Source organism: Schistocerca serialis, chromosome 12 (assembly GCF_023864345.2).
Source record: "Schistocerca serialis cubense isolate TAMUIC-IGC-003099 chromosome 12, iqSchSeri2.2, whole genome shotgun sequence".
Classification (NCBI taxonomy): domain Eukaryota; kingdom Metazoa; phylum Arthropoda; class Insecta; order Orthoptera; family Acrididae; genus Schistocerca; species Schistocerca serialis.
In genome coordinates this window covers 8,405,433-8,432,806 of record NC_064649.1, presented here as the reverse complement: position 1 = coordinate 8,432,806, position 27,374 = coordinate 8,405,433, and the positions used below count along the sequence as shown (strand labels likewise).

The following is a 27,374-nucleotide window of genomic DNA, read 5'->3' as shown; positions in this document are numbered from 1 at the left end:
GTCACTGAAGAATGCTGTAGATTAGATGCATAGATGGAATAAATAATGAGGAGGTACTCAGTCTAGTTAGGAAGAAAGAAAGTTACAACATAATTTAGTGACAAGGATGGATCGGGTAAATAGTCCATTGGCTAGAAGTGGGGTAAAAATTGCAGGAGGAGACTAAAGGCTCAAATACAGCAAGCACTTTCAAATGGTAGTAGGTTTCAGTAGTCAGGCAGGAATGAAGAGACTACTGTGGAGAGCTGCAGCAAATCAATCTTCGGACTGAAGACTTCGGCAACAATTGTAATGACTACAATACACGTGTGTGAGAGACTTTCTTTTGCCAATATTGAGAAAGCTGTCGAACGTGAGCCTACACTGCCACACTATGTACTGTCTCTCATTTAGAGTGATCGTGCAACGTAATCATCAAACGTAATTTAGTTTAGTGTAGTACTAGTAATTTACTACTGTTTATGCATACATCTTTCTCTCGTGTATCCTTTCGTGACTGCAGACGTATGCCGAAATTTTATTTTGTATAACGTTTCTCAAAGTGTGCGAGTTGCACAGTCAGTGCCATTTTTATCGAGGGAGGAGAAGTCTGCGGTTCTTGCCGGCATCTGCGAAACTTCCTTCTCGCACTGTACAAATGTAGGACCGTTTCTGCCCAGGAGTACACATTCTCGGACCGAGCGGAGCTACGCGGGGCGGTCGGCCTCGGCAAGGGGAAGCCTTTCTGTGCCAGCAAGATCGCCAAGAAGAAGCTGGGCCTGTCGGGCAGCGTGCGCGGCAAGGGCGGCCACGGCTACCACAAGCGGCAGCGCCTCACCGACTTTGGGCGCAAACGCGGGCCCAAGGCGAAGATGAGGGGCGTGTTCGGGGCACCGGGAGTCGGCCTCCAGGTACGTAGTGCGAGCGGCTTGTAGGTTGGGGAAAACGGGTACTCGAATCCTTTTGTACCTAGATGGCGAGGAACGGGATACTGCTCTTCGTTGTCAGTAGAAGCTGAACTTATTTGAATTTGGTTAGGTTCGAGTAAAATTGGTGGGTTTCTCAGATTGTATTCTATGTCCACTGCTACCCTTAATTGTATGCAAATAAACAGCCACTAAAAATGAGAAGTGAGTGGAGGAGAGAGTGAGGAATGGGGAGTGTAATGTAAATGATTTTTCAAATGGGGAAGTAGATACGTACACACACGGTGTACGGGAAACTGGTTATCACTCGATTGCGACGGAGAACGGCACACACTGTCTTCGAGGCAGATCTTTGCGAGTGTAACATTTTACTGCAAGAAACGCAAGTAATGCAAGTAATCTGTGGTGTCAAATGTTCTATATAATACTCATTGAGAGAGATGTTAAGTTTTCTTACATGTTTTACATTTGGAATATTCTGCTGTTGTTTTCACAATCCTTATACTCTCCACAGTCACTGACCTTTTGAAGTTTGTCTAATTTGTTTGTTTCTACTGTGTTGTGATCGTGTGACATTATGTTCTGGAGGAATGTGGACATCCAAAAACCGCTTCGCATTCTCAAAGGTAATTTGTATCCCAGAAAAAGGTGAGCAGAATGATATGGGATGTCAGGTTGTGGAATCTGGCACGTCAGGTTGTGGACTTTTCACAGGATGCTGTTATCGTGTGTGTGTGTGTGTGTGTGTGTGTGTGTGTGTGTGTGTGTGTGGGGGGGGGGGGGGGGGGGGGAATTCTTTTGTAGTCACTAAGTGGATGCCAGACAGAAGCCAGTCTGCACTGCTTTGATGCAGAGATGTAGAGTTCATGATGAAGGGTGCCTTCTAAATTGAAAGGCTTCGTTACTTTTATCTCGGCAGGAAAAGAGACTTTAAGGAATAACTTCAGATAGGTAATATATCGACAGATCTGTCGCTTTTTCTACGCTCAGTCAGTGATCTGTATTAGGCATTTTGAAAATAGTGGACAGTACTGAGTCATCAGATTCATCAGATAAAAATAAGAAGGAAAGATAGCAACATACATATGGAAGTGATTAATTTCTAACTTAGGAGACTGGCACACGTCTTTAAGCAGCTGCTCACTACACTCGACAGTTGCTGCATTTCTCGAATGGCTTCCCACACACGGCTCAAAGTGTTGTGCCAGAATTCGGTTGTCGTGCTATAATTCAGTTGGCAGAGAGTGTACTGCCTCGTGTGCTTCTGTAATCTGTGAGGAAGAGACAGGTGTTACCGGTACTGACAACATAACTGCACGGGGAAGTTCCAGGCACTCTACACTAATAAACTAAATACGCGCTTACAGAATATCGGATGGGCTCTTTTATTGTATTTAAGAGTTCCAAACAGATAGAACTCGGCACGTAATTTTTAAAGCAAAGAAGTCTACAGATGTGAAAGTAGCTTTGGTATGGATTTCAGGACTCTCACTGTTCACAGTAGGCTATATATAAATGGCTAACTGAAAAATGTCAGAAGCTAATTGAGACCATTATAAGATGATGCTGTAGTCAGGGATGCCACAGGTGGGGTTCAATGGAGAATTTATCGAGTGCAAGAGTGTCACGGAGATGGTCATTGACCTCCAGTGGCAGACACAACAGGAGAGGTGATACGAGTTTCGTAGAGATTGTCCATTCCGGGAACAGTGCAGAGTATTACGTCCTCTTACATTTCACGAATTGACCATTGTGATAAAATCTGAGATACTTGAACTTTAATGAACGCCTACTGGTGTCAGAGCACGGTTTATGAGTGGAACTTTGGAAGGGCGGAATGACAGTGGTACGTTAAGAATTGTCTCATTGACACCGTAGTGTGCTTCGTGTGTCGAGATAGGTGTACTCAGTTGCGTGCAACTGCTCGTGTGAGGAACAGTTTTTAATGTTTAGCATTTTTAACATTTATTAAGAAGCTTGTGCTAAATTAGTTGCTTGTTTTCAGCTAGAGATAATGTTATAAAAATAGGAAAGTCTAGGTGGCAGGTGCAGGAAGCATTGTTCGCCTCCCGCTCCCTGTTTCGGTGTACGAGTGATCGTATCTCGTCTGCCTAGTATTTAATTTGCTTACTGTAAAAGTGGTGCCATACGTACGAAACTAGACTGATATATTTTAGGAACAGGATTCAAATTTCTGTGCGAACAGAACGATTGAGACTTTCGGTGCTGCTGCGAAATAATGTCTGGCGAGTGTCACTTTCTTAAATGGTGACTAGCTACTTTCTCTGCAGCTGAGCTACCACTCTGTCTACATTTTATCCAAATGTGAATGAGACAACACAGTCTTGACATCCTTCGCATCCTTTATTTATTTAGTTGGAACTGTTTCTCAGAGTTCACATTCTTAACGAATGTCGCATTTTTCTTTATTGTTGCCACATCTGTGTACAAGTGCATTAATTTTAGGTTTGTGTGTGTTCCCGTCGTGTATCTTCTGTATACTGCATCTTGCACTGAACTGACCTCCTGCAGACAAGACGAGTGTTTCCTAATTATTTGTGTAGACTGAAATGGTGCAAGAAGTTTTGATCAGTAGACTTTATATTTCTGGGAGAACGCAGGTTACACGTAACGTATGAGGCGTGTCTTTTTAAATAAGTAGTTTTTAATACGGCCACCACAGTACCACTGTCAGCTATCTGCACGTTCGTGCCGAGTACCTCGTGTCTGTCCACTAATCACAGACTCCGTAACGGAAATGTTTGCCTGTGTTACGGTTTGCAATATGTGACTGTGTGTCATCACCAAAAGAGTCGGTGCGGAAAGTTACTGAAAAATTTGGGAAAAGAAACACTTCACAATTTCACCCTTGTGTAACGAGTTTCAGAGAGTATTCTTTATGAAACATGTAGACAATCAGTGCCACAGCAACGACGTGATGTGAAAATGGCACTCGGAGTGGTTGGCAAATTGGATGACAGATTTTTATAATAGAATTTAGAAATCGGCTGTTCATTATGGTAAGTGCTTTAAAATTGGTGGAAATTGTGTTGTAATGTAGTTTAAGACACACACTTTTATAGTTTAAGGTACACAGTTTTTAAGTGATAATAAATGGTTTTAAAAGTTGGTTCGTATTTGTTTAATACAAAAATGATACTCAATTTAAAAAAAAGGGCCCCTCTTTATGTCATCCGGAGGTAGAGTTTCGTACAGTGTACGCTCGCACCCGCACCGCACTGAAAAATACCTTCCCTTCAAATTCGCTTTTCACCTTCGCCCGACCTCACCGTGCACTCGTTCGTCCCGTTGCAGAGGCCCCAGGTGGACACGTCCCAGCAGAGCGGTGGGCGGCAGCCGGCAGACGAGGAGCACGGCATAGAGAACAGGCTGGTGTTGTGTTCGGCCAAGGACAAGTTCGTACTGACGCAGGACCTGTGCGTCATGTGCGGCGCCATCGGCATTGACCAGGAGGGCTGCCTCATCGCCTGCTCGCAGTGTGGCCAGTGCTATCACCCCTATTGTGTCAACGTCAAGGTGAGTGCCCACAGGCGACAGCGAGACAGATTTGCCGTAGCACCCGAACCCGTCCCGATGCCTCGTTTTACCCCCGTGATAAAGATACCTGTAACCTAAACTACGTTGTACGGCTTGTAAAGTTTAATGTAATGTTACACATTGCATAAATTAATTGTAGTATAATATTATTTTAATGCTATTTATTGAAATTGCAATCTTTATGTAGAGACTCAGTCTCTTGTAGAAAATTTAGAATCTGTTTTAGAGAAAACTTGCAACTATTTTTGATGAAATTTTTTTGTTTGTGAATTATTAAACGTACATATTTAAAAGATTTTCACACTAATTGCTGGAAGATGAAGGCTTAGTGCTTTGAAATCAAAAAAATGGCTCTGAGCACTATGGGACTTAACATCTAAGTTCACCAGTCCCCTAGAACTTAGAACTACTTAAACCTAACTAACCTAAGGACAGCACACAACACCCAGTCATCACGAGGCAGAGAAAATCCCTAACCCCGCCGGGAATCGAACCCGGGCTTTGAAATCGACCGTTGCATTATCTTGTTGCTGAGCAGAGTGCTTCTCTGATTTAAGGTCCTTCTCAATATTATTTTTCTTGTCCCACCGAATATTATACTTAATAATGTCCGGAGTGTCAATTTTGACTTTTTGTGGGCATTTGTAGCCGTGTGACACGTACTTGACAACACTACAGACATAACCGATAAGGTATTTAATACTGTCAAAGTAAAACCGAAAGTAACAATATTTGCTTATTAGGAGAACATTTCCGCCACGGTTTGAAGATGCCGACTGGATTTTTTGTTCTCGGTCATTGTTGTACAGATCGGAGACACACTAAACTGGCAGCTGACTGTGAGCGTAAACAGACCGCAGTTCTGATCGCCGGAGGGGAGAAGACTGGTCTGGGGAAGCGAGCTCCACCTCCCTCTCACAGGGCATCTAGCCTACACACTGACTCACGGTAACAGGGATTGCCGACACCTTCCAATTTGATGGAGATCGCAGTCTAACTCTGTGATGGGCTGGGGATAGTCTTTTCACTCATTTCAAAATAAGAAAAGAAAATGAGCAACGGAAAATACAAAGCACTGAGGTTGGCAGTGTTGTAAATGAGGTAGTGCAGAACTGACCTCTGGTGGCATTATGAAGCAACTTCTGTTCAAATCATCTACCACCGAAAACTGCTATATTAAAGTACAAAATTTTAATGCCAAATTTTGAAGAGTAAGTGGCAGACACGTATATGCATTTCTTTGTTCTGTGATGCTAAAGCCCACATCTGAGTTCTGTGTTGCATTAGACGGTATGTATCTTGTACAGACCATTCGACTACCTACAATTGAGCATCGATCAAAACATGTTCTTACACTCACCTTTGCAAGACGGTGTGCAATGCCGATAACCAAAAATTAGGTACATTTTTTATATGTGTATACAGAAAGTAAAGTTATTTTGAACTATCTCTGATGGTGCAGTTCATATGGATACAATTTGCTGTGGAATAGCTGTCATTAAGCAAATTTGTGCTTTGACATTACGAGTCAGAATTTGTATTTATTGCAGATACGAATTTTTCAGGTCCCAATGTATTATTTTTATACTAGGGCGTTTTAGAAAGGAGGTGTGCCCTGAAACTAGCATCTAGGGAAGAAACAATCAAAAGGAGATGCCGAGTCGCAGATAGACACAACAAAAACACTGCCTGAAAGTGAGCTTTCGACCAGTAAGGCCTTCTTCGAGAAGAGACTCCGTACAGAGATACACTCACGCAAAAGCAACTCCCACACACGTGACCACGGTCTCAGGCTGCAGAGGCCAAATCTGGAGACTGTGTTCGTGTGTGTAAGTTGCGTTCGAGTGCGCGTCAAGTGTGTGTGTGTGTGTGTGTGTGTGTGTGTGTGTGTGTGTGTGTGTTTTTCGACGAAGGCCTTGCTAGCCAAAACTAACTTTCTGATAGTCTTTTTGTTGTGCCTATCTGTGGCTCAGCATCTCCTCTACATGGTGAGTAGGAATATCCTTTTTGTAGTATTGTTACATTCCATCCCGGATTTTACATTTTCTGAAATAATCAAAGATGTAGATGCAAACTGTTATTTCCAGGAAAAATTGTTCGACAAACGGTGAAAACTGTGTAAAGTTCCCAACAGTTGAGGTACCCAAAATGAGAGATTTCATGGTTTGTGCTGCCCCCTCTTCCGCCACCTAAAAAATTTATTGCCGATTATAGACGGATGCCCACTTCTAGTTTTAATAATTTTTAGATAAACTTGCCATAACTATTTACTTTCCAGATAGCCTCGGTAACCGATAATTCTCCCTTCTGCCCCACCGCAGGTGACGAAGGTGATCCTGCAGAAAGGCTGGCGTTGCCTGGACTGCACGGTGTGCGAGGGCTGCGGCCTGCGTGACGACGAGGCGCGCCTCATCCTGTGCGACGACTGTGACATCTCGTACCATATCTACTGCATGCAGCCGCGCCTCGAGTACGTGCCCCATGGCAACTGGAAGTGCAAGTGGTGAGTGACCTCCTCGCAGGAACCTGCTACGGCAGAGCACGAAACGTCGTAGTTGCAGAAACAGATATTATTATCAAATTTTTTACTACGGAGACTGGAGTTTGATTACGTGCAAACCGATAGGCCTATTGCAAAATGAGTTATACCGATACTTTTCCTGTTTTATTCTGTGTTGAGCTGTATTTGATATTAAGTTCATTATATATTTTTTATTTTAGGTTGCAGTAAGTATTGTATGGTTTTTGGCACTTTCACTGCAATCTGTTCACTTCAAAATTGTATAGCTTGAAGTGTGTATGTCCGATGTTAATAAAATTTTAATAGTTTATAGGCACATATATTGGTAGTGGAAATCTTAACTTACAGAATATTTAAATTACCCAAAAAAAAGTTCTTACGATTTTTCTAAAGCAACTTTTTCTCAGCCCACGATAACCACATAACGTTGTGGGTTCGTTTTGAAGGTCTGTCGTGTGGCCGTAAGAAGCTACGACCACCTTGACCTACAGTGTGGTACAGATTTTATAAACAGCAGCATTTTGTAAATGACTCGTTGTGTGTGTGCTGGACCTCACAATTAATAGTGTCTACTGTCGGGGAAATGAATGCACTGTTGCTGTGAACTCCCAGACTGTTGGAAGACAGTTTTCTTGTGATTGGCAATGTAGCACCTGATTCTGACACTGTTATTCCTATTGTCCAGCGTACACAGAACCTGCCTTAAGTATCACTTCTTATAAACGGCACGCTTCCTGTGGTGTCCTGCCTGTGACATTCTTCCTGCTCACCTTAATTGACTGATTTCAAACCCGTCAGCTGAAGCCACACAGTGTGGCTGCAGTTGTGTGTGGTGAGAGTTGCGTTTGCCTGTGTGTGTGTGTGTGTGTGTGTGTGTGTGTGTGTGTGTGTGCTGTCTATTTTTGACAAAGGCTTCGATGGGCAAAAGCTTATATTGTGACAGTCTTTTTGTTGTGCGTATTTACGACTCGGCATCTGTGCTATATGGTGAGTAGCAACTTTCCTTTTGAAACTTCCTGGCAGATTAAAACTGTGTGCCCGACCGAGACTCGAACTCGGGACGCCTTTCGCGGGCAAGTGCTCTACCATCTGAGCTACCGAAGCACGACTCGTACCCGGTCCTCACAGCTTTACTTCTGCCAGTATCTCGTCTCCTACCGTCCAAACTTGCCCGCGAAAGGTAAAGGTCCCGAGTTCGAGTCTCGGTCGGGCACACAGTTTTAATCTGCCAGGAAGTTTCATATCAGTGCACACTCCACTGCAGAGTGAAAATCTCATTCTGGAAACTTTCCTTTTCATAATATTGTTACATTCCATCCCAGATTTTCCATTGTTAGATTCCGAACCTGCAACATCCTTCACGATCACCTTAATCGACTCCAACTACTACTTCAACTTTTGAGGGGCAGACATGCAAACAGATCAGGGATACATCCATGGGAACTGGGAAGCCTCCTTCCTATGCCAACTTTATTTATGGGTCGCTTGGAGGGGGCTTTCCCTAACCCTCAGCCCCTAGTTTGGTTTAGATATATAGATGAAATCGTGGCCGTATGGACCTGTTAAAATCCCTAGAGTCATTAAATTCCTTCTTCCAGTTAAATTTAACGTGGTCCTGTACTGAATCCCGCACCACTTTCCTCAATCTCATCCTCACTGGAGGTCAGGCACACACTCGTGCCCATATAAAACCTACAAACAAACAACAGTACTTACATTTTGGCAGTCGTCGTACTTTCCACGTCAAATGTTCCCTCCCGCACCGCCTCGGCATTCGAGCAGGCTCTTTACAGCAATGCGGCACCATTCTCACCTCGGCCTTCACTGGACGTAATTACCCCACCGGCCTAGTTCGAAAAGCAGATTTCCCGAGCCATCGCATCCAGTCCTGGTAGTGCTGATCCCTCCAAAAACAACTTCAGAGCACAACACTGGTGACTCAGTATTATCCTGGTCTCAGCTGTATTAATCAGCTACTTTGACGAGGCCACGACTTCCTAGAATTGTGCCCTGAAATGAGATCTGAGACCCATTCTATCTGAGATCGTGCACACCACACTTAGAATAGCTTTCTGTCGCCCTCCCGATCTCTGCAATATCCTTTTCAGACCCTACAATCCTTCTAAACCAATCTCCCTACCCTATGGTTTGCTACCCCTGTGACTGTCTCCGCTGCAAGACTTGCCGTACATTCCCTCCTGCGACCACCTACAGCAGTCCTGTTACTGGCGAAACATATACTATTCGAGGGAGACGCACCTGTCAAATGACCCATCTCATATACCAGTTGTTACGTAAACACTGGCCTTTTGCATCAGCATGACTACCACCGAGTTATCGGTTAGGAAGAATGGGCACAGACAGAGGATGTATACCGGCGACACACAATATCCTGTTGCAGAGCACGTTCTATGACATGACGATCGTGACGTCAGTGCCGTCTGCATTCTTCCCCCAGACACCAATTTCTCATAACTCCACAAGTGGGAACTAGTGCTACAACACGTCCTCGGTTCTCGCCACCGACCTGCCTTAATTTACTTTAATTTCTTCAGTCTCGGTGTATCTTCACAGTAACTACTCCTTTCTTCACTCCACTTTAGTTTTCTACATCTTTTATTTTCTGACCAGTCTGTTTTTTGTTGTCCCCCTCCCACCTCTGTCATTTACAATGCACTTAGCTTTCCACTCGTATTAACTCATGTGCGAAGTTTTTGCAGCAATCTCAGTCTTCCACATACTGTGTCTTCCACCTTGGGGCTGTCATGTTGTCATATCTCATCCGGTGCAGTCTCCAACAATTGGTCTTTCCTTCTCATATTGTCCGGTAACACCCCCCCACCCCCCACCCCAGGTGACTTTTCCAAAATCCACCCCTTTACCTAAACCTCTCCAGTCCTTTCGGCCACCTTTTTTCATTCCCCTTCAATCTTTCTGCTGTAAGGAGGAGCCACTGTCTCTGAAAACTTGCTTAAGTATACCTTCTTTTATGTGTTTGTTGTTCTTCTGCCACTTGGTGAGTAGATTTTTTTTTTCTATCCAGTTACAGTATATCATTATAAAATCATCATCACACTGTACGGTCACAGTGTCGGTAGCTTCTTCCAACTACAAAAGACTTTCAAAACAAACCCTCGCTTTATGTTATGTGTCTATCCCGGGCTGAGAAAATCCGATTTAAGAAGAATTGTAAGAACTTTTTTGTGGGCGATTGAAAAATTCTGTAACTTGAAATTTCTACTGCCAATATATGCGCCTATAAGCTATTAAAATTTCATTAACATTGCACAAATACATTTCAAGCTATGTAGTTTTGAAGTGAGCAGTTCTTAGCAAAGACTCCAAAAATCAGACGACCATTACTACAACCAAATTGCTCCGTATAGCCTCAGACAGAATAAAAGAGGTAAAATATTGGTGTAACTCATTTTGTGATAGGGCTATTGGTTGTCTTGTAATTAAAGCTTAAACTAGAGTCCCCATAATAAAAAACCAGTAGTAGTTCCACATGTTGTAATAGCCTTCTATTGCAGCCTGTTGTCACTTTTATCTTTATAATAATTATTAGCTTCATTCAAATGTTGAATGTTTGTACAGCTGTTAAAATGAATAAGACTTGTTAAATTGGTTGAAACCAATAATTGTTACAAAGACAAGTACAACAGTATACCTAACATTAGGCCACTTTCAAGTGGTTCTGAAAACTGCAGTAAATGTGATAGATATATTAAAATTGTATATAATAGAAGGTGAGAAAACAAGGATTACGTATCTACACCAGTAACAAAACTGTAAAGCTGTCGTGTCTGTCTGAATGTGCTAGTCTTCAAAACTGCTAGACGAATTTTCCTGAGGTTATAACAGGTAACTCGAGGGTAAATTGTTGCAATGCATAAACTTTTATCAAGAAAAAGTTGTAATTTAAAGTTAAAGGAGCAGGTTGAACATAGTAGATCTGATGTTTACCTTAGTGACGTGATTGTCACGGCTTAGTACACCGAAGAACCAATATTTAGTGCTGTTAGTTTTGTAGTACACTGAGGAACAGTGCTGTTAGTTTCTTTACATCGATGACAGAAGTATTTCTGGAAGTTAATGTTAGTGACAGAATTAAGTGGCATAATACGAATACAGACAATTTACTCGGCTAGGTTATACGGATTTACAGGTTTTGCTTCGTGTATTAAAAACTTCACGAAATTAGTTTGCTTCTTTCGATAAATTTTATCTATTTGACAATTTGGTCTTTTAAGGGTTCTGTTTTTAACAATAAGAGTTACAGGACCCTCAAAATCGACAGTATTCGAATGGCCCTTCTTTAACTTCCGTTGCAAAGCAAGGTTTCAGTAGTTATACTGGTACAGAAAGACTGGCACAAGATAGGCTAGTGTCTGTTGCAGCAAAACAACCGTCGCGTGGGTGACTCGAGACAGCAAAAGGAATTGTGACATATCGTGATAACGTTCAGCTGTTCAAATTCTTTTTTTTTTTTTAAATTGAGGGGAGAAAAGTACAAATGTACATATTTGTTTTGAGATAAAAGTGCTGCACAATTTCCCAATACAATGCCCAATAAACTCACCAATGTAAATAGTCACGAATTGTGTTTGGACTGTGCTAATAATTTCTACCATTTCTTCTTTAGAGTATTTTGCTTTAGTATCGGCCGTCGGTGTATACATTACTCCTCGCTGTCATCAGGTGTGCCGTGTGCACCGTGTGTGGCAGCAACGACCCCGGATTCAACTGCACCTGGCAAAAGAGCTTCACGGAGTGCGGTCCCTGCGCCTCGATGAATACTTGCCCGGCGTGCAGCGACGCCTATTGCGAAGGAGACCTCATTATACAGTGTGTGCAGTGTGAGAGGTAAGGTGAAGCTTCACTCCTCAGCAAAATGTACACTCTTGTACCTTCCTAACTGATAAAAAAAAGTTGTCTGATTGGTCTAACACTTCACATTCGAGTGAGATTGAAGTCCATCTACCGCTCCGCTTGTGGTACATTTATTTTCCAGTGCTGGCATTCTCTGAAATGCTAGATGCCTTAGCATTTTCTTAAATTGTGATGGAACAGATGCTTAGGGAGATTTTAAGAAATTTGAATGTTGGGCCCTCAGACTCGTTAACCTCCATATCTGTTTTGTTGTGTATGAAATTTCTGGACATTTGTATTTCAGTAGGCAGTTATCAAAAATGTAATAATTGAGGGTGTAGGTTTCAAGTGAAGCAAAGTTGGGAAGCCACCACTAAATTTAAGATCGTGTCAACCGTAGGACCAGTTAATTTGAAAATGTGTAGGGAATAGTCTTTCTAAAGAGTAGCAATGTTTGGGGAATAGGTTGTCTAGGAGAATAGCTGTCACTTTCACTATAAATAATGCCCGGATATAGTTAATGATACGATGTAATTGCTGTTTACAGACTTCTGATACTGAACAGTGGGATCACCTGTTCCTCTCGCCGCTTTTGATGTATTGTGCAAAAAGTGTAAGTGTCGGTGTTGCGGTGCGCCTAGAAATATATTATCGGTGACGGTGTAACGACCTCAGAAATGACGTTACAAGCAGATACTTTTCTGTTGCAGCACATTACTTCCAAAGTAACCATTATAATTTTTCTTGTTGCTGCTGTTTTTAATGTTGTCGTGATCTTCAATCTGAAGATTGGTTCGATTCATCTCCACAAACCGATGTATTCTGTGCAAACCTTTTCATCTCAGCACAACTGTTGCGACCTACATCTGCTGGAACCTACTTGCTGTAATTGAGTCTTGTTCTCTCCCCACTTACACTTACCTCCATTACCAAACTGACTATCCCTTTATGCCTCAGAAAGTGCCGTGTCAACTGGTCCCTTCCTTTAGTCGTAAATTTCTTTTCTCCCTAGTTTGATTCAGTACCTCCTCATCAGTTATTTTATCTACCCATCTAATCTGTAGCATTTTTCTGTAACACCACATTTCAAACACTTCTTTTCAGTTCTCCTCTCTACTGCTTTATGTCCACATTTCACATTCGTATAACATTACAATCCGTACGTGTACTTTCAGAAAAGGCTTCCTAACACCTAAATTTATATTTGACGATAACACGATTCTCTTTTTCAGAAATGCTGTTCTCGCTATTGCCGATCTACATTTTTAATCCTTCGTAAGCTATTTTGCGGTCTGTCTTTGAGACACTGTCCTTTGCGTTCAACGGATCTTCTAAGTCTTTGCACTTCCTGACAGAATTTCCAGTGTCATCTGTAAATTGAAAGTTTGTATTTCGTCTCCCTTAACATTAATTCAGTTGCCAAATATCTCATTTCTTTTACTGGTAGCTCACTATACATACCAGATACTATGGGTGGTAGCCTACAATCCTGTGTTATTCCTTTCTCAGCCACCGCCTCTCCTTCGTGTCCTGCAGTCTGGTTTCTGTACAAGCTGTAGATAACTTACCGCTCCCTGTGTTTTATCCTCAGTAACTTCAAAATTATGGAGGCTGTATTTCAGTTGACAGTGTCTGCAGTAGATTTCTAAATTTGAAAAAGCTATAAATGTAGGTTTGCCTCTAATTCACCTTAACTCTTAAGATTAGTCGTAGGGTCTGTACTGCCTTGTGTGGTTTGCTGTATTTCTCTTGTAACCTCAATTTATCTTGTGTAGGTAGTTTGACTCTTTTGCAAGGTACTGTCTTTAATAAGTCTTCCATTTTTACGAACAGGTGGCTGCACTGTGCCTGCGACCAGATCAAGACAGAGTCGGAAGCGGAGCGGTGTTCGGAGGAGGGCTACACGTGCCTGATGTGCCGGCCGCGCGACGAGCCGCCCCCGCACCTACTGCCCTCGTCCAACCTCGCCCCCAGGCCTCCGCCACCAGTCTGCAAGAGTCCGGGTGTGTTTGTAATTCGAGCTGGTGTGGCAGTGGAGGACGATTGTAGGGCGAGCTGTAAAAATATGGGTGGGGCAAAACATTTTACCTAGGAATTGTGTTAATGAATAGGCATAAGCCAGGAATTATTCATATTTAAGGGTGAAAAGTGAAGGCGACAGAGTTTCAAACAGTGGAAACTCCACGTAGAAATATCAAAAATGTAGGAAAAGACAGATTGTTACTTACCATAGAGAAGTAACACAAATGACCACCAACTACGACAACTCGGGCCCGAGTTGTAAGCGTCTTTTAATTGTGCCTGTCTGTGAGACGTAACATGTTTTCTTTACGGTAAGTAGCAATATATCTTTTCCTACTTTGCAGATACGGCACTTGGTCCACCCATATTTGGTTATCAGTGACCAGTTTTCAAATCATCTGGCCATCATTAGTGAACAACTGAGTAGTGTGCACAGTGACATGTAAGTGCTAGAAACTAAACCTTGTAAACTAAAGAAAAATATTAACACCTGTACAGAATTGTTGTTCACGACTTTCCAAGTGTCGTGATCAGTCATTACCTAACAATGACCTGATAATCCTATAACTGATTACTAATAAACGGCTTTTCACACATAAATATGAAGTTTTTCCTCCAATAGATGGTGGAAGAATCCAGTCATCAATGGAACTGTATACTTTGGCTGGTTTTCAGCATAATTTAAAAGTCTTGTAAGACTATCATATTATTAACTTTAAACCACTTTGTTTTGAAAGTTTCCAGTAGATTAAAACTGTTTTGATCTACTGAGAAGTTTCAAATCGGCACACACTCTGCTATAGGGTGAAAATTTGTATTGGAACCTTGTTGGTTTAGAAGATTTCTGTAATTAATGTTTGTTTGTTGGAAGGAAGGAAGGAAGGAAGTTAGAAACAGATGTTACTCCTAATCTTATCAAAAGTACGGTGGTCTACATATACGTGTGTACTCTACGAACCACCGTGAAGTGCATGGCAGAGGGTACGTCCCATTGTACAAGGTATCAGGCGAAATTTGTGACTAAACTCATACAAATTACCTCTGTGTAAAACTTAGTAGGGACACGAAATGGAATACTCACACGAGCTCAGTCATGGGTAAGGCGGGTAGACTTTGGTTTATTGGTATGATACCTGGGAAATGCAGGCAGTCTGTAGAGCAGATTGCTTAGAAATCGTGGGCCATGCTAAAATATTGCTCGGTGTGTGGGACACACTCCAAATATGACTAGAATAGGATATTGAATATATCCAGAGAAGGGCAGCACAAGTGGTCACAGGTTGGTTTGACCCACAGGAGACTGTCACGGAGATGTTGAAAGAATTGAACTTGCAGACTCTCGAGGATGGACGGAAACTGTGTCGTGAAAGTCTACAAAGTTTCAACAACCAGGAGTATACGAGTACTACAACCTGTTCCTGAGAGAATTGTTAGGACAAGATTAGATTAATGTCAGCATGCACAGAGGCTTGTAAATAATCACTCTTCCCATACTCCATATGTGAATGGAATGGGAAAAAGCCCTAATAGCTGGTCGAGTGGGATGTACCCTCCGTCATGCACTTCACAGTGGTTCACAGAGTATATATGTAGATATACTCAATTCAAAACATTACTGATTCATCCGTACACTCATTTTTGTACGCTGTGCGCGTCAAATGTTCAAATTGGCAAGTGGGTAATAAATCTTTTCTTTCTGTGTCAATATTCTGAAAAGTAAATCGTGTATGTCAGAAGTATTGGATGATTGGTATACTGAGTTGGCAGCCTGCAACATCCTTTTTAACATACTCAAAATTTAATGGAGTTCGACCAGCTTGTAAAATTTCTGACGTTCCTTTTCTGTTGCAGGATACATTTTAGTTGAATAATCTAATTAATACTGGTAGCAGTTGTAAGTGGCAATTACTGTGTTTGACATCTACACAGAGGCTGAGGACCTAAACTACTTAATACATCGTAACGTCTTCTCGGCAACGACGGAGTGAGGTACCTCAGTGGTAGAACACTGGGCAGCAGTCAAAACCCACGTCCGGCTGTCGAAGTTTAGGTTTCTTGCGGTTTTCCGAGACCACTCGAGGTAAATCCTGCGGCAGTCTGTCGGAAAGGACACGGCCAATTTCTTCCCCTTACTGACCTTGAGCTCACGTTCTGCCTCTAACGACCTCATAGTTGATGGCACGCTAAACCCTAAGCTTTCTTCCCTGCCACCTTTCTTGGCTGTTTGTGAGCAGGTAGTCGTCATGTCTGTCATTCTGGACAGTGGGCCACCTGCCCCAAGACTGTTTTGGGAGAATCAATTTTTGTGGTTCTTTACAGACAAATGCTCGGCAGTTCTGTAGACGAGACCTCTCCCGATTCCTTTCTCGACCTCGTCCTTCTGCCGAGTTGACCTTGTTAAGAGCGGAACATTATCCGTAACCTCGAACGAACATGTCATTCTGTGGTGATTAAATTCTAATGTACTGTGTTTGATACACTTATACTACATTTCTGATGACCGTTGACACCGCCTTATACCTACGTTCTTGCCTGTAGAAGTAGCAGACATCTCAGTACCTCACAGAAATAAATAACCTGTTTGTGTTCCAAAATGAAGAATGGCCGAAACTGCAAGAATTAATTGTTTCAGATTAAATCAGAGTGGAATTTCCTGACAAATAAAAACAGTGCACAGGAGGGTTAGTTGTATTGTTTCAACCACTCACAGGCATTGCTCATAAATTTTTAATTTTATGATGTAACAAAATACAAAAATCTTTACACGTATTCAGATTTGTTCTGTACAGCACAGTCACACCTCACGGCACTCGGTCAACTGTCACAAAGCTCAATTGCGGTGTGCAAGATGAGAACTTTACTCTCGAGATTTGTTCCCATTCTGTGATCAGTTATTTGTTATACTCAGATGGTTTCATTGTTTTGAACAATGTTTATGACTGTCTTATTCTTGCAGCTCTATAGCAGCATCCAGACTGCTATTTTTTCAATGAGATGTGAACAGACTCCTCTCAGATACCTACACGGGCTGAATGTTTATTTGTCCCCAGTACCAGCCAACTTTCATTTTTGAGGTGTTTGACTATTTACAGGTAGGAGAAGAAGTGAGCTATTGCTAAAAATATAAAGAATTGCTTACATAATATTGTGCCTCCACAAATGAAGGTCATAATTCATTGTCAGATAGGGCATTTGGTTATGTAAACATACCCAGTTGACTGTGAGTGAAAAGTGGGCATGTCCAAAATTTGTGAAAAAGTAGGCATCTGCCAGGATAACCAGAAGAAACAACAGAGAAGCAGCAGAGACAGTGATTTTGGTGATAATTGCCTCTGTGTAATTGTTGATCTGCTACTGTTTTTAATATACAATTCTGTTTAGGAGATTAATTAAGGCAGACAATGAGAAAGAGGTTTTGAATTTTTATTCATCCCGAAGTGGTAATGTCCATTGCAGAACTACCACCGAAGGTCGGATCGCAGGCACAGTTCTATGTGGACGGTGTCTGCCTTTCGGAAGTGGGGTTGCACCAGATCAAGTCACTGACCATGGAGCAGCAGATCGTCCCACGGAAGAAGAGGTATTCACGAAAGCTGTCGACGAAGGCCGACAAGGAGGCCGGCATAATGGCTACGATAGAGTCCGTCGTCGCGGGAGGCAGTCGAGGTAAGCTGCTCGGTCTGTGTCTCAGCTTTGTGTACTACCAACTGTGAGGCACGTATTTTGAATTTTATGATGTAAAAAAAATATATTGTTACATATATCTAGATTTGTTCCATACAGTACAGTTGCTGACAGGTGTAAAACAGGCAAAAAAAAGTATTTGATTGCTTTAAATAAATTCTAAACATTCCATTGTGTCATTAGTTGATTTTCTGCGGTGTAAACAATTTTAACCATTGAAATTAATTCTTCTTACGGTATAGGGTGCTGTATATGATATCTTACACTTAATAACGCAGAAAGTATAGACGGAAGCAGTTACTACAGGTTATCAAAAAATTGTAAGAAACCAAGTTGACACACTGTTGACTAGTAAAAGAAATACTACATCTGGTAATATGTCGAGAGAGTGGGAGTAGTATACAGAGTGGAAAGTGATTGTTTTCGATGCATCGCATTACGTAGATCCGGTCGGGGTGTGCGAGATTTAGGAGACGGCAATTGGGGAGTGCAAATTCATTTGCTTCAACAGTAGAGCATTTCGTAATAGTCTGTGTTTCGATTGTGACAGAGTCGATTATTTCTGCGAGAACGGCATTGTGAAAACCGTCAGAGCCGCTTTGTGGTTTCAGTTGTCTTACAGTCGGTGAAACTGTTTTCCAGACGAGCAGCCGATTGTGAAAGTGGAGCCGGCCATCGAGTATAGGGAGGGCATGGTGTGGCACGCCGGGGAGGACGGCGGCCCTGCCGAGCCGCCGGAGGGCTTCACGGTCTACACGACGGACAGCGGTGTCATGATTTTGCGCAGGAAGAGGCAGCGCAACCTGCAGAAGCTCGGTATGTGGATTTGTGCTCGTAAAAAGTTTTTCCTTTATGAAGAATCTATTGTTCCTTTACACTTTATGACCTAAACATTTTTTGAGTGGTGTAATGCTAGAAGAATAGTAGTTAAAACTAGTTCTGTTCTGGTAAAAATTAGCGATTTGGACTATTTTTAATAAATGGCAGTGAAAATAACGGTACTTTTAAACAACAAATGTTCGAACGCGATCCGATAGCTCACACCGTCCGTACGAAAACGGTCGGCCTGGGGCGGTTGTCACGACTACTCTTTTCGAAGAGGAGAGTTCCACAGACGGGTCGCTTTTGCAGGTATCGGAGGCTTCGTCGTCCGCCTCCGCGGCACCCGGTACAAGGATGAAGAGGGCGGGGTCGGGGCAGACGGTGTGGGGAGTGCCGCCTGCTCTACCGGTGAGACGATCGGGGGAGGAGCCGCCGTCCACGGCCACGGCACCGAGGACGGCACGAAGCCCCGCCGCAAACCGAATCGGAGGAGGCCCCGCAACCGCCTCATGGAGTGCTACCCTTCGTACCTGCAGGTGAGGTGCCAAAGACGGGTCTCGGTCTGTAGTAGAGAGGCACCTGCAGTTGTGCTGGTCTCTTCCCTTGTGGTTTGTCTTACACATCTTTCATTCCTCTCTTTTTTACCATTTAAATTCCACTTCTGCCTGTGTACTTGTGTTTATTTTCCATTTTTTCCCAATTTCACTCAATTTTCTGTCTCTGTGTGTGTGTGTGTGTGTGTGTGTGTGTGTGTGTGTGTGTGTGTGTGAGAGAGAGAGAGAGAGAGACAGAGAGAGAGTGAGAGTGAAGGAGCAGCAGCAGTGGCTATAAAACTCACCGTCTTGTTTCTTCTCTGCACAGGAGGCATTTTTTGGACGGGAGCTCTTGGACACAACAAAGGAGAAAGAAATCGGTAGCAGTGACTCTGAAGGAGAGTCAGCGACACCTAATGTTGGCGAGGACAAGATTATACAGCTATCGCAGGTAACTCACCGAGGCTGAACATTATCTGCTGTTGCTGAGCCTCAGGATTCACGTTCGAGAGGAGGGGGTCGGTTTCGGAACCTTGCTCGACGTGAATCACTGGATACTTCCTTTTGCCTCCCCTTTTGTTTTTTCTAATGAACTTACATATTAAAAACTAATATGCCCTCCTCCTCCTCCTCCTTCGAATGGCCATTGCCTTTTTCGTAACTGTAGAAAATAAGTGTTAGTTACATTATATAAAGAAATATAGCAGCAGACCACTTTTTATTTACATTTATTTTTGCCAAGATGCATTTTTGGCCTTTGCCAATCTGCAGTTGGCTTAATATGGTACATTTTTATCATCACTCTGTCAGTTATATTTTGAATGTTACATCTTGAAAAACAGATGATAATAACTTTGAGATAGACACTGACTTACACTTAAAAGTATGAAATAGTATACCCCTCTGTCCTCCACCCACTGCCACACAGTTGAATAAAATCTGCAGAGTCTCACGTAAGTTTCTTGCATGAGATGCAGTATAAAAAAATAAGTTTCTGTTGCCACCACATTTTTTAAGTTGCGTGTTGTGAGATACAAACCTCGAGTCATTTTTGATTTGAGTATTATCCCTTTGTATGCAGACTTTTTCAAAAATTATTTGGGATGGTGTGTAATTTTGTAGAATTTTTGTTTTGCGTGTTGGTAGTCCAGTTGGTAGGTATTTATTTATCGATTGTCATTTTTAATTTGTAGTGCACTGTTGCTATTTTAATTTACATATTGTCATTTGGAGATAGTGAGGGAGCTGTAGATGCTAGAAAATGGAGGGCCAAGTGGAGAAATCAAACCTTTTCTGACATACTCTTCTGTTTGTTGTAGAGAGTTTCAGGGAGAGCATAAGGGAACAAATGGCAGGAATGGGGGAAAGAAATACAGTAGAAGAAGAATGGGTAGCTTTGAGGGATGAAGTAGTGAAGGCAGCCGAGGATCAAGTAGGTAAAAAGACGAGGGCTAGTAGAAATCCTTGGGTAACAGAGGAAATATTGAATTTAATTGATGAAAGGAGAAAATATAAAAATGTAGTAAATGAAGCAGGCAAAAAGGAATACAAACGTCTCAAAAATGAGATCAACAGGAAGTGCAAAATGGTTAAGCAGGGATGGCTAGAGGATAAATGTAAGGATGTAGAGGCTTATCTCACTAGGGGTAAGATAGATACTGCCTACAGGAAAATTAAAGAGACCTTTGGAGATAAGAGAACCACTTGTATGAATATCAAGAGCTCAGATGGAAACCCAGTTCTAAGCAAAGAAGGGAAAGCAGAAAGGTGGAAGGGGTATATAGAGGGTCTATATAAGGGCGATGTACTTGAGGACAATACTATGGAAATGGAAGAGGATGTAGATGAAGATGAAATGGGAGATCTGAAACTGCGTAAAGAGTTTGACAGAGCACTGAAAGACCTGAGTCGAAACAAGGCCCCGGGAGTAGACAACATTCCATTCGAACTACTGACGGCCTTGGGAGAGCCAGTCCTGACAAAACTCTACCGTCTGGTGAGCAAGATGTATGAGACAGGCGAAATTCCCTCAGACTTCAAGAAGAATATAATAAATCCAATCCCAAAGAAAGCAGGTGTTGACAGATGTGAAAATTACCGAACTATCAGTTTAATAAGTCACGGCTGCAAAATACTAACACGAATTCTTTACAGACGAATAGAAAAACTAGTAGAAGCAGATCTTGGGGAAGATCAGTTTGGATTTTGTAGAAATATTGGAACACATGAGGCAATACTGACCCTGTGACTTATCTTAGAAGCTAGATTAAGGAAAGGCAAACCTACATTTCTAGCATTTGTAGACTTAGAGGAAGCTTTTGACAATGTTGATTGGAATATTCTCTTTCAGATTCTGAAGGTGGCAGGGATAAAATATAGGGAGCGAAAGGCTATTTACAATTTGTATAGAAACCAAATGGCAGTTACAAGAGTTGAGGGGCATGAAAGGGAAGCAGTGGTTGGGAAGGGAGTGAGACAGGGTTGTAGCCTCTCCCCGAAGTTATTCAATCTGTATATTGAGCAAGCAGTAAAGGAAACAAAAGAAAAATTCGGAGTAGGTATTAAAGTCCATGGAGAAGAAATAAAAACTTTGAGGTTCACCAATGACATTTTAATTCTGTCAGAGACAGCAAAGGACTTGGAAGAGCAGTTGAACGGAATGGATAGTGTATTGAAAGGAGGATATAAGATGAACATCAACAAAAGCAAAACGAGGATAATGGAATGTAGTCGAATTAAGTCGGGTGATGTTGAGGGTATTAGATTAGGAAATGAGAGTAGTAAAGGAGTTTTGCTATTTGGGGAGCAAAATAACTGATGATGGTCGAAGTAGAGAGGATATAAAATGTAGACTGGCAATGGGAAGGAAAGCGTTTCTGAAGAAGAGAAATTTGTTAACATCGAGTATAGATTTAAGTGTCAGGAAGTCGTTTCTGAAAGTATTTGTATGGAAGTGAAACATGGACGATAAATTGTTTGGACAAGAAGAGAATAGAAGCTTTCGAAATGTGGTGCTACAGAACAATGCTGAAGATTGGATGGGTAGATCACATAACTAATGAGGAGGTATTGAATAGAATTGGGGAGAAGAGGAGTTTGTGGCACAACTTGACTAGAAGAAGGGATCGGTTGGTAGGACATGTTCTGAGGCATCAAGGGATCACCAATTTAGTATTGGAGGGCAGCGTGCAGGGTAAAAATAGTAGAGGGAGACAAAGAGATGAATATACCAAGCAGATTCAGAAGGATGTAGGTTGCAGTAAGTACTGGGAGATGAAGCAGCTTGCACAGGATAGAGTAGCATGGAGAGCTGCATCAAACCAGTCTCAGGACAGAAGACCACCACAACAACTTCTGTTTGAGCTCAATAGTGGGGTGACAGCAGTACGGGATGGAGCGAGGCAAGATAATGGTTGTCTCGTTTTGAGGAGGATAGTTTTGACATCAGTGACACTCCACATTCAGGAATACCTTTGGGATTTGATGAAGAGCGTTTAATAGCAATAATCAACGTCATTGTACTCGAGAAATGGCAAATGTGATGAACTGTGATGATCCCATCACGCAACATTTGCACGCAGTGGGGAAGTGTGCGAGTACCGTGTCCTCTAAACCGGGAATCTCCAAATTACCAGAACACGAGTGCCACGTATCGAGTTTTGAATCTTAGTGGGGGCCAGAAAACACATTTTCTCAGAGATTAAAGAAGAAAGTTGTAGTGATATTTATTGTTGTTTTACACAAATACAATATTCAGATAAAATGTAAGATACACTTCATTATTGTTTAGTATACTTTGTGAGAGGTATGTGTGATATTTCTCTTTAGAATCCATAATTTTCTCACACTGTCGGTATGTTGTATGAGCAAAATATCTTATAAATGTGTGTCACTCCTGTTGCTTCTGTATTTAGATTATGTAAATTTCTGCAAAGAAAATGTTTCTTCACACCAGCAGATATTGCAAAATGCAGAGAATGAACTTTCGTGCAAAGTCTTTGACCTAGACATAGAAAAAAAAACTTGTAAAACTGAGCAAGCCTTTCTTCTTTAAACTTGCCCTTCATGCTGTCAGCATGCTGATCAGTGATCCCCATTTGCAATGCTCCCTAAGCTTTTACCACTTCAAAAAGCCAGAGCTTTGGAAAATGTCAGTAGTGAAGTTAGTTGCAGATGACAGTGGAAAACTTGAACTGTGTTCACCTTGCAATGACTGGCAGTTGGTGAAGTGACATGTGACATTTTATGCTAAACACACACACACACACACACACACACACACACACACACACACACACACACACACACACAAAAACAGTGGTTCGAACACTGGGTTCGTGTTTGGGAGGATCAAAGATCAAATTCACATTAGGCTGTAAGGTTTTATGTTCTCGATGCTTTCTCTTACATGTACAAGATGAATGCTGGAGTGTTTCTTGCAAAAAGGATGCTGTCAATTTCCTTCCTCCCCAAGTTTGTGCTCTGTCCGTAATGCCCTGTCTTGAGCTCTGATTGATCTTTTTGCCTAGTAGTCAAAATGTTCCTCGGTGTTCCACAGTCTGTAGAGTCAGGTGATACTGTCGTCCCACGATATTCCCAACTTTCTCCGGTTACAGTACAGCTATTAATTTTGTGCTGACACTATTTCCGTATTTCGCTTCTATACAACTTAATGCTCCACAGACAAAACTCTCGACTCATTCATTCTTTCATCTGTTCGATTATACTTTGAAATGAGAAGTTTCCTGTCTTCAGTGAGAGCGAAATGTGTACTGTCAGTCACCCTTTTTCTCACTTTGTATGCTGTTTGTCATCTTTCTTCTGACTGGTAAATTTCTGCACATTTTGAGACGGCGACTGTCTGAGCTGTTGGTGATAATATCCTTTTATTTGTTTCAAAGGTTCTCTGTATCTGTCTTACCTAATTTGTTGTTATGCCGTGACAATTTCATCCTCATCTTGATGAATATTTGCTGCAGTTGTTTTTCCTTTTGTGCTAAGACTGCATTCTGTTTGCAGAATGTAATACACACATTTTCTGACCTTTCGTTGGAACTTGTACTTCCACGAAGTGTTTCTGTTTGATGTTACGCTTTCAGTGATATTTAAATTAAGTGAGTTAGCCAATTTTGGCCAGTAATGTGGCCTCTCATATTCCTAAACTATTATTATACAACAACAAAATGAAATCTGTTCAGTTCTGACCGCAATGGCAATTATCAGTTACTTTGGAAGATATACTACAACCAGAAAATTAATGATAAGTATGTATTTTAATCCAGTCATAACTCAAAGTTTTGTCGTCCGTCGAATAGTGGCTTACCCTTGTTGTGGGCACAGATGAAATCATTTATTGTTAGTTTACAAATACGTTTCATGTAATTATTGCAAAATGTTTTGTTCTCTGTGTAATTCTTGCCTTAATTACAATGTGTCTTTTTCAGGATGAAATAAAAGCTATAGAGGAACTGAAACCAAAAGAAGAAAGTGAAACAGAGAAGCAAGACAAGAAGGGGGACAATGAAGGAGATAATTCGGGCAGCAAGTCGCCAGACAAGGTAAAGGCAGAGTACGGCCTGTTTAGTCTGAAGCACCGGTCTGCAAGTAGGCTAGGATTTTTATAATCACTTAACTGTTTTGTATGTAGGTACCTGTGTGTAATAAATGAAATTGTTGACATGCTACATGAATACAAAAGAAGTTAAGCTCATTTTTAACTTGACCAGTCGTCGGAGAGACATTTGATAAAAAATCTGTGATAAGAAGTGCTATGAAGTAGTGTTTGTCATACGTATTGCTTTTTCAGGGTGTACGTGCCTCGGGACAACTGGAAAATCCAGATAAAACGTGGGAATTTTTTCATCAGGGGAAAGTCTGGGAATTTAGAATTTTTATTGCTTTAGTTAGCAGTTAAATGTTTGTAATTTTGGTTGGTAAGAACAGATACTTTACCTAACAAAGAATTTTATGTTAGCCTACTACTGCAGAATAATACTGCAGCAATAAAACATAAATGAGAGAATAATACCAAAATAGAACTTTAGTTGCAAAGAAAATGCCCCATTTACAACAACATACAGTTCATATACAAGTGATGGTAAAATGTGTCAAAGGCTCGAGGACAAATACTGTGCAATACTTTGTAACAACAAACTGCTTTCGACGAGTGTAGAGCCACAACTGTTTAATTTCGAACAGGTCACGGGAAAATATTGCGAGTGGTGGTTAAAGAAGCATTACTTTTTGTTATAACCGAGAATAACACAATAAATATATCACAGTTCTATAGTTTATTAACACAGCACTGATACAAATAGTTCTGTCACCAGGTCCTAGGTGAACATTTTATGAAAATAATAAAAATTGATTGTGGTTATACCAATGTCCAGGAAGTGCGAGTAGAATGTGGAATTCCTGCGGAAATCACTAGTCTGTTGACATACTAGGCCTAGTGAATGTCGAAGTCAAAGTTCCAGTACGACAGCCCGATTCTAATTCCAAATCGCAGCAAAGTCAACATCGAGCAGCAGGTACACCAGTCCGAGAGACAAAACAGTCCTCCGTGGCATACTTCTGAGTTGTGGAGTAGAACATAGTATGATAAGAACTAGCTTGTAGACATTGGTGGCAGTGAAAAATAAGGCTCCAGAAGTAATGGAGTCGGCGGCTGGGGTTGCTGTGTGCTGTGGGCTACCATTCACTGTGTGTCGTGGGTGGCCAGTCACTGTGTTTTGAAGTGTGTGGGCGAAGCCGGCCTGTGGTGCTAACAGCGGGCCAAGCGTGGAGAAATACAGCTGGCAGTGAGTTTCTTTGCCGTGTGCAATGGAGCGTGCCGTTGTTCCGTGTGGAGATTTAACTGTAGTGGATACCACACTTTCAAAGTAAATTTCCTTTTCTGCCAGATGAACTGTGAAAGTGCGAGAATGTGCAATGAATTTCTTAAATCACGGAGTGTTTGACCCTCATTCGAAACTTAACGCTTTGAGGATCACCAACTTAGAAAAATTTTGTGCCCAGATGACCAGCTATTGGTAACGATAAAATTTTACTGGCACACTTGTGTTTAATATATCTTAAAGGGTAATACATGCTAAAAAAGACCAAGCTTCAAGGTTAGTTTATCATATTTATTTTAGTTCTTTCATTTCTCACAAATTATGCAGTAACAATGGCAAGAAGTATAATTATCCTTAAAGGGGGGCAGGTGAGTTCTTGGGCAATTTCACATATAAGTGGCGTTTTGTGGAAAAGTCAAAGTGCTCGTGGAACATGTATTCGACCAGATAACTTGCAAAATGTTTGGTGCGCAGCAGTGAAATTCATAATCGTGATTGTCAGAAATGTTCAGCTGCTACAATTTGAGCTGTACCCTTAGAATCGTACCTGACCACACTCTTGGGAAAATAAAAGCAGCCAATATTATGTGTGAAAGTTAAGCTTTTCTTGTAGCTATACTGTATGTATATCAATTTAAACCATTAACTTTTCCAGTTTATCTATTTGCACCATTTAACAGTGATGTTGCTATTGGCTGACTACATCACGTTTCCTATGCTGTGAATGTATGCTGTCATTGGCTGGAGAGATCACGTGACCTGAGCTATCACTGGCTGACAAAAGTGCATCACGCCACGCAATCTCGAAATCAGTGCTTTGGAAGCTACCGTGCTATATTTTGTAATACAAAAATTACAGTGTACTTCTTACCTTGCAGCAAACAACTTTACAAAATTAATTGTTTTTTGCTTGGTTTTGTTTCCTAAATTGCCGAGAACTTCTACATGAGTCTATAAACCTTTACCATTGGAAGGAGTGATAAGTTTCACAGCTACAGAGGAAAGTATATCATTGCTTAACAGGGAAAAAAATGTATTTTTACTTAGGGTATAGTGTATTTTCCTCCGGGAAAAAGTGTGTTTTTAAGTGGGAAATCTGGGATGTTTTTTTTTTTTTATTTTTTTTTATACTCTGTTTTCACAGTTAGTGAGAGGCACCACAAATAACAGAATAGAGGTACAACTCGCTTTATTGCAAGTAAGAATGTGCCGAGGACAAAATAACAGAAGTTCTGGACCAGTCTGCAACCATTAAATTTTATGTAAATTCTTTAAAGGGCACTCACATTAGTACTGTCTTCTTGGTAAAACAGGGAAATTTTGTCTTTGAGGAGTTTGAAACAGTGAAAGATTTGCCGGAGGGATTTCTCTCTCTCTCTCTCTCTCTCTCTCTCTCTCTCTCTCTCTCTCTCTCTCTCTCTCTCTCTCAATAGTGTATGTAAGATAGGTCTCAGTAACTGAGCAAGGTAATGCTTTGAAGTGGGGTTACAGATTGGTGGCACATACCTCCATAAAATTGTTGTTTGCATGCAAGCAACTGAGATAACTGCTTACGCTAAAGACATTATTTGCATGATTTGGAAACTGGAAGATGAGCGGCCTCAAAATTAATCGCAAAGGT

The 27,374-nt window shown here is 41.6% G+C and overlaps 1 protein-coding gene across 1 annotated transcript in view; it reads left to right on the top strand.

Annotated features, from left to right (window-relative positions):
* LOC126428342 (histone-lysine N-methyltransferase 2C-like) overlaps positions 1 to 27,374 on the top strand; it is a 440,767-nt gene that overhangs the window by 64,513 nt on the left and 348,880 nt on the right. The window contains exons 12-21 of the mRNA XM_050090275.1: positions 660 to 890; positions 4,221 to 4,442; positions 6,785 to 6,966; positions 11,686 to 11,850; positions 13,690 to 13,859; positions 17,335 to 17,544; positions 18,205 to 18,378; positions 18,694 to 18,920; positions 19,246 to 19,368; positions 24,362 to 24,475. Coding sequence (XP_049946232.1) covers positions 660 to 890; positions 4,221 to 4,442; positions 6,785 to 6,966; positions 11,686 to 11,850; positions 13,690 to 13,859; positions 17,335 to 17,544; positions 18,205 to 18,378; positions 18,694 to 18,920; positions 19,246 to 19,368; positions 24,362 to 24,475 — 1,818 coding nt within the window. The remainder of the gene's footprint in view (positions 1 to 659; positions 891 to 4,220; positions 4,443 to 6,784; positions 6,967 to 11,685; positions 11,851 to 13,689; positions 13,860 to 17,334; positions 17,545 to 18,204; positions 18,379 to 18,693; positions 18,921 to 19,245; positions 19,369 to 24,361; positions 24,476 to 27,374) is intronic.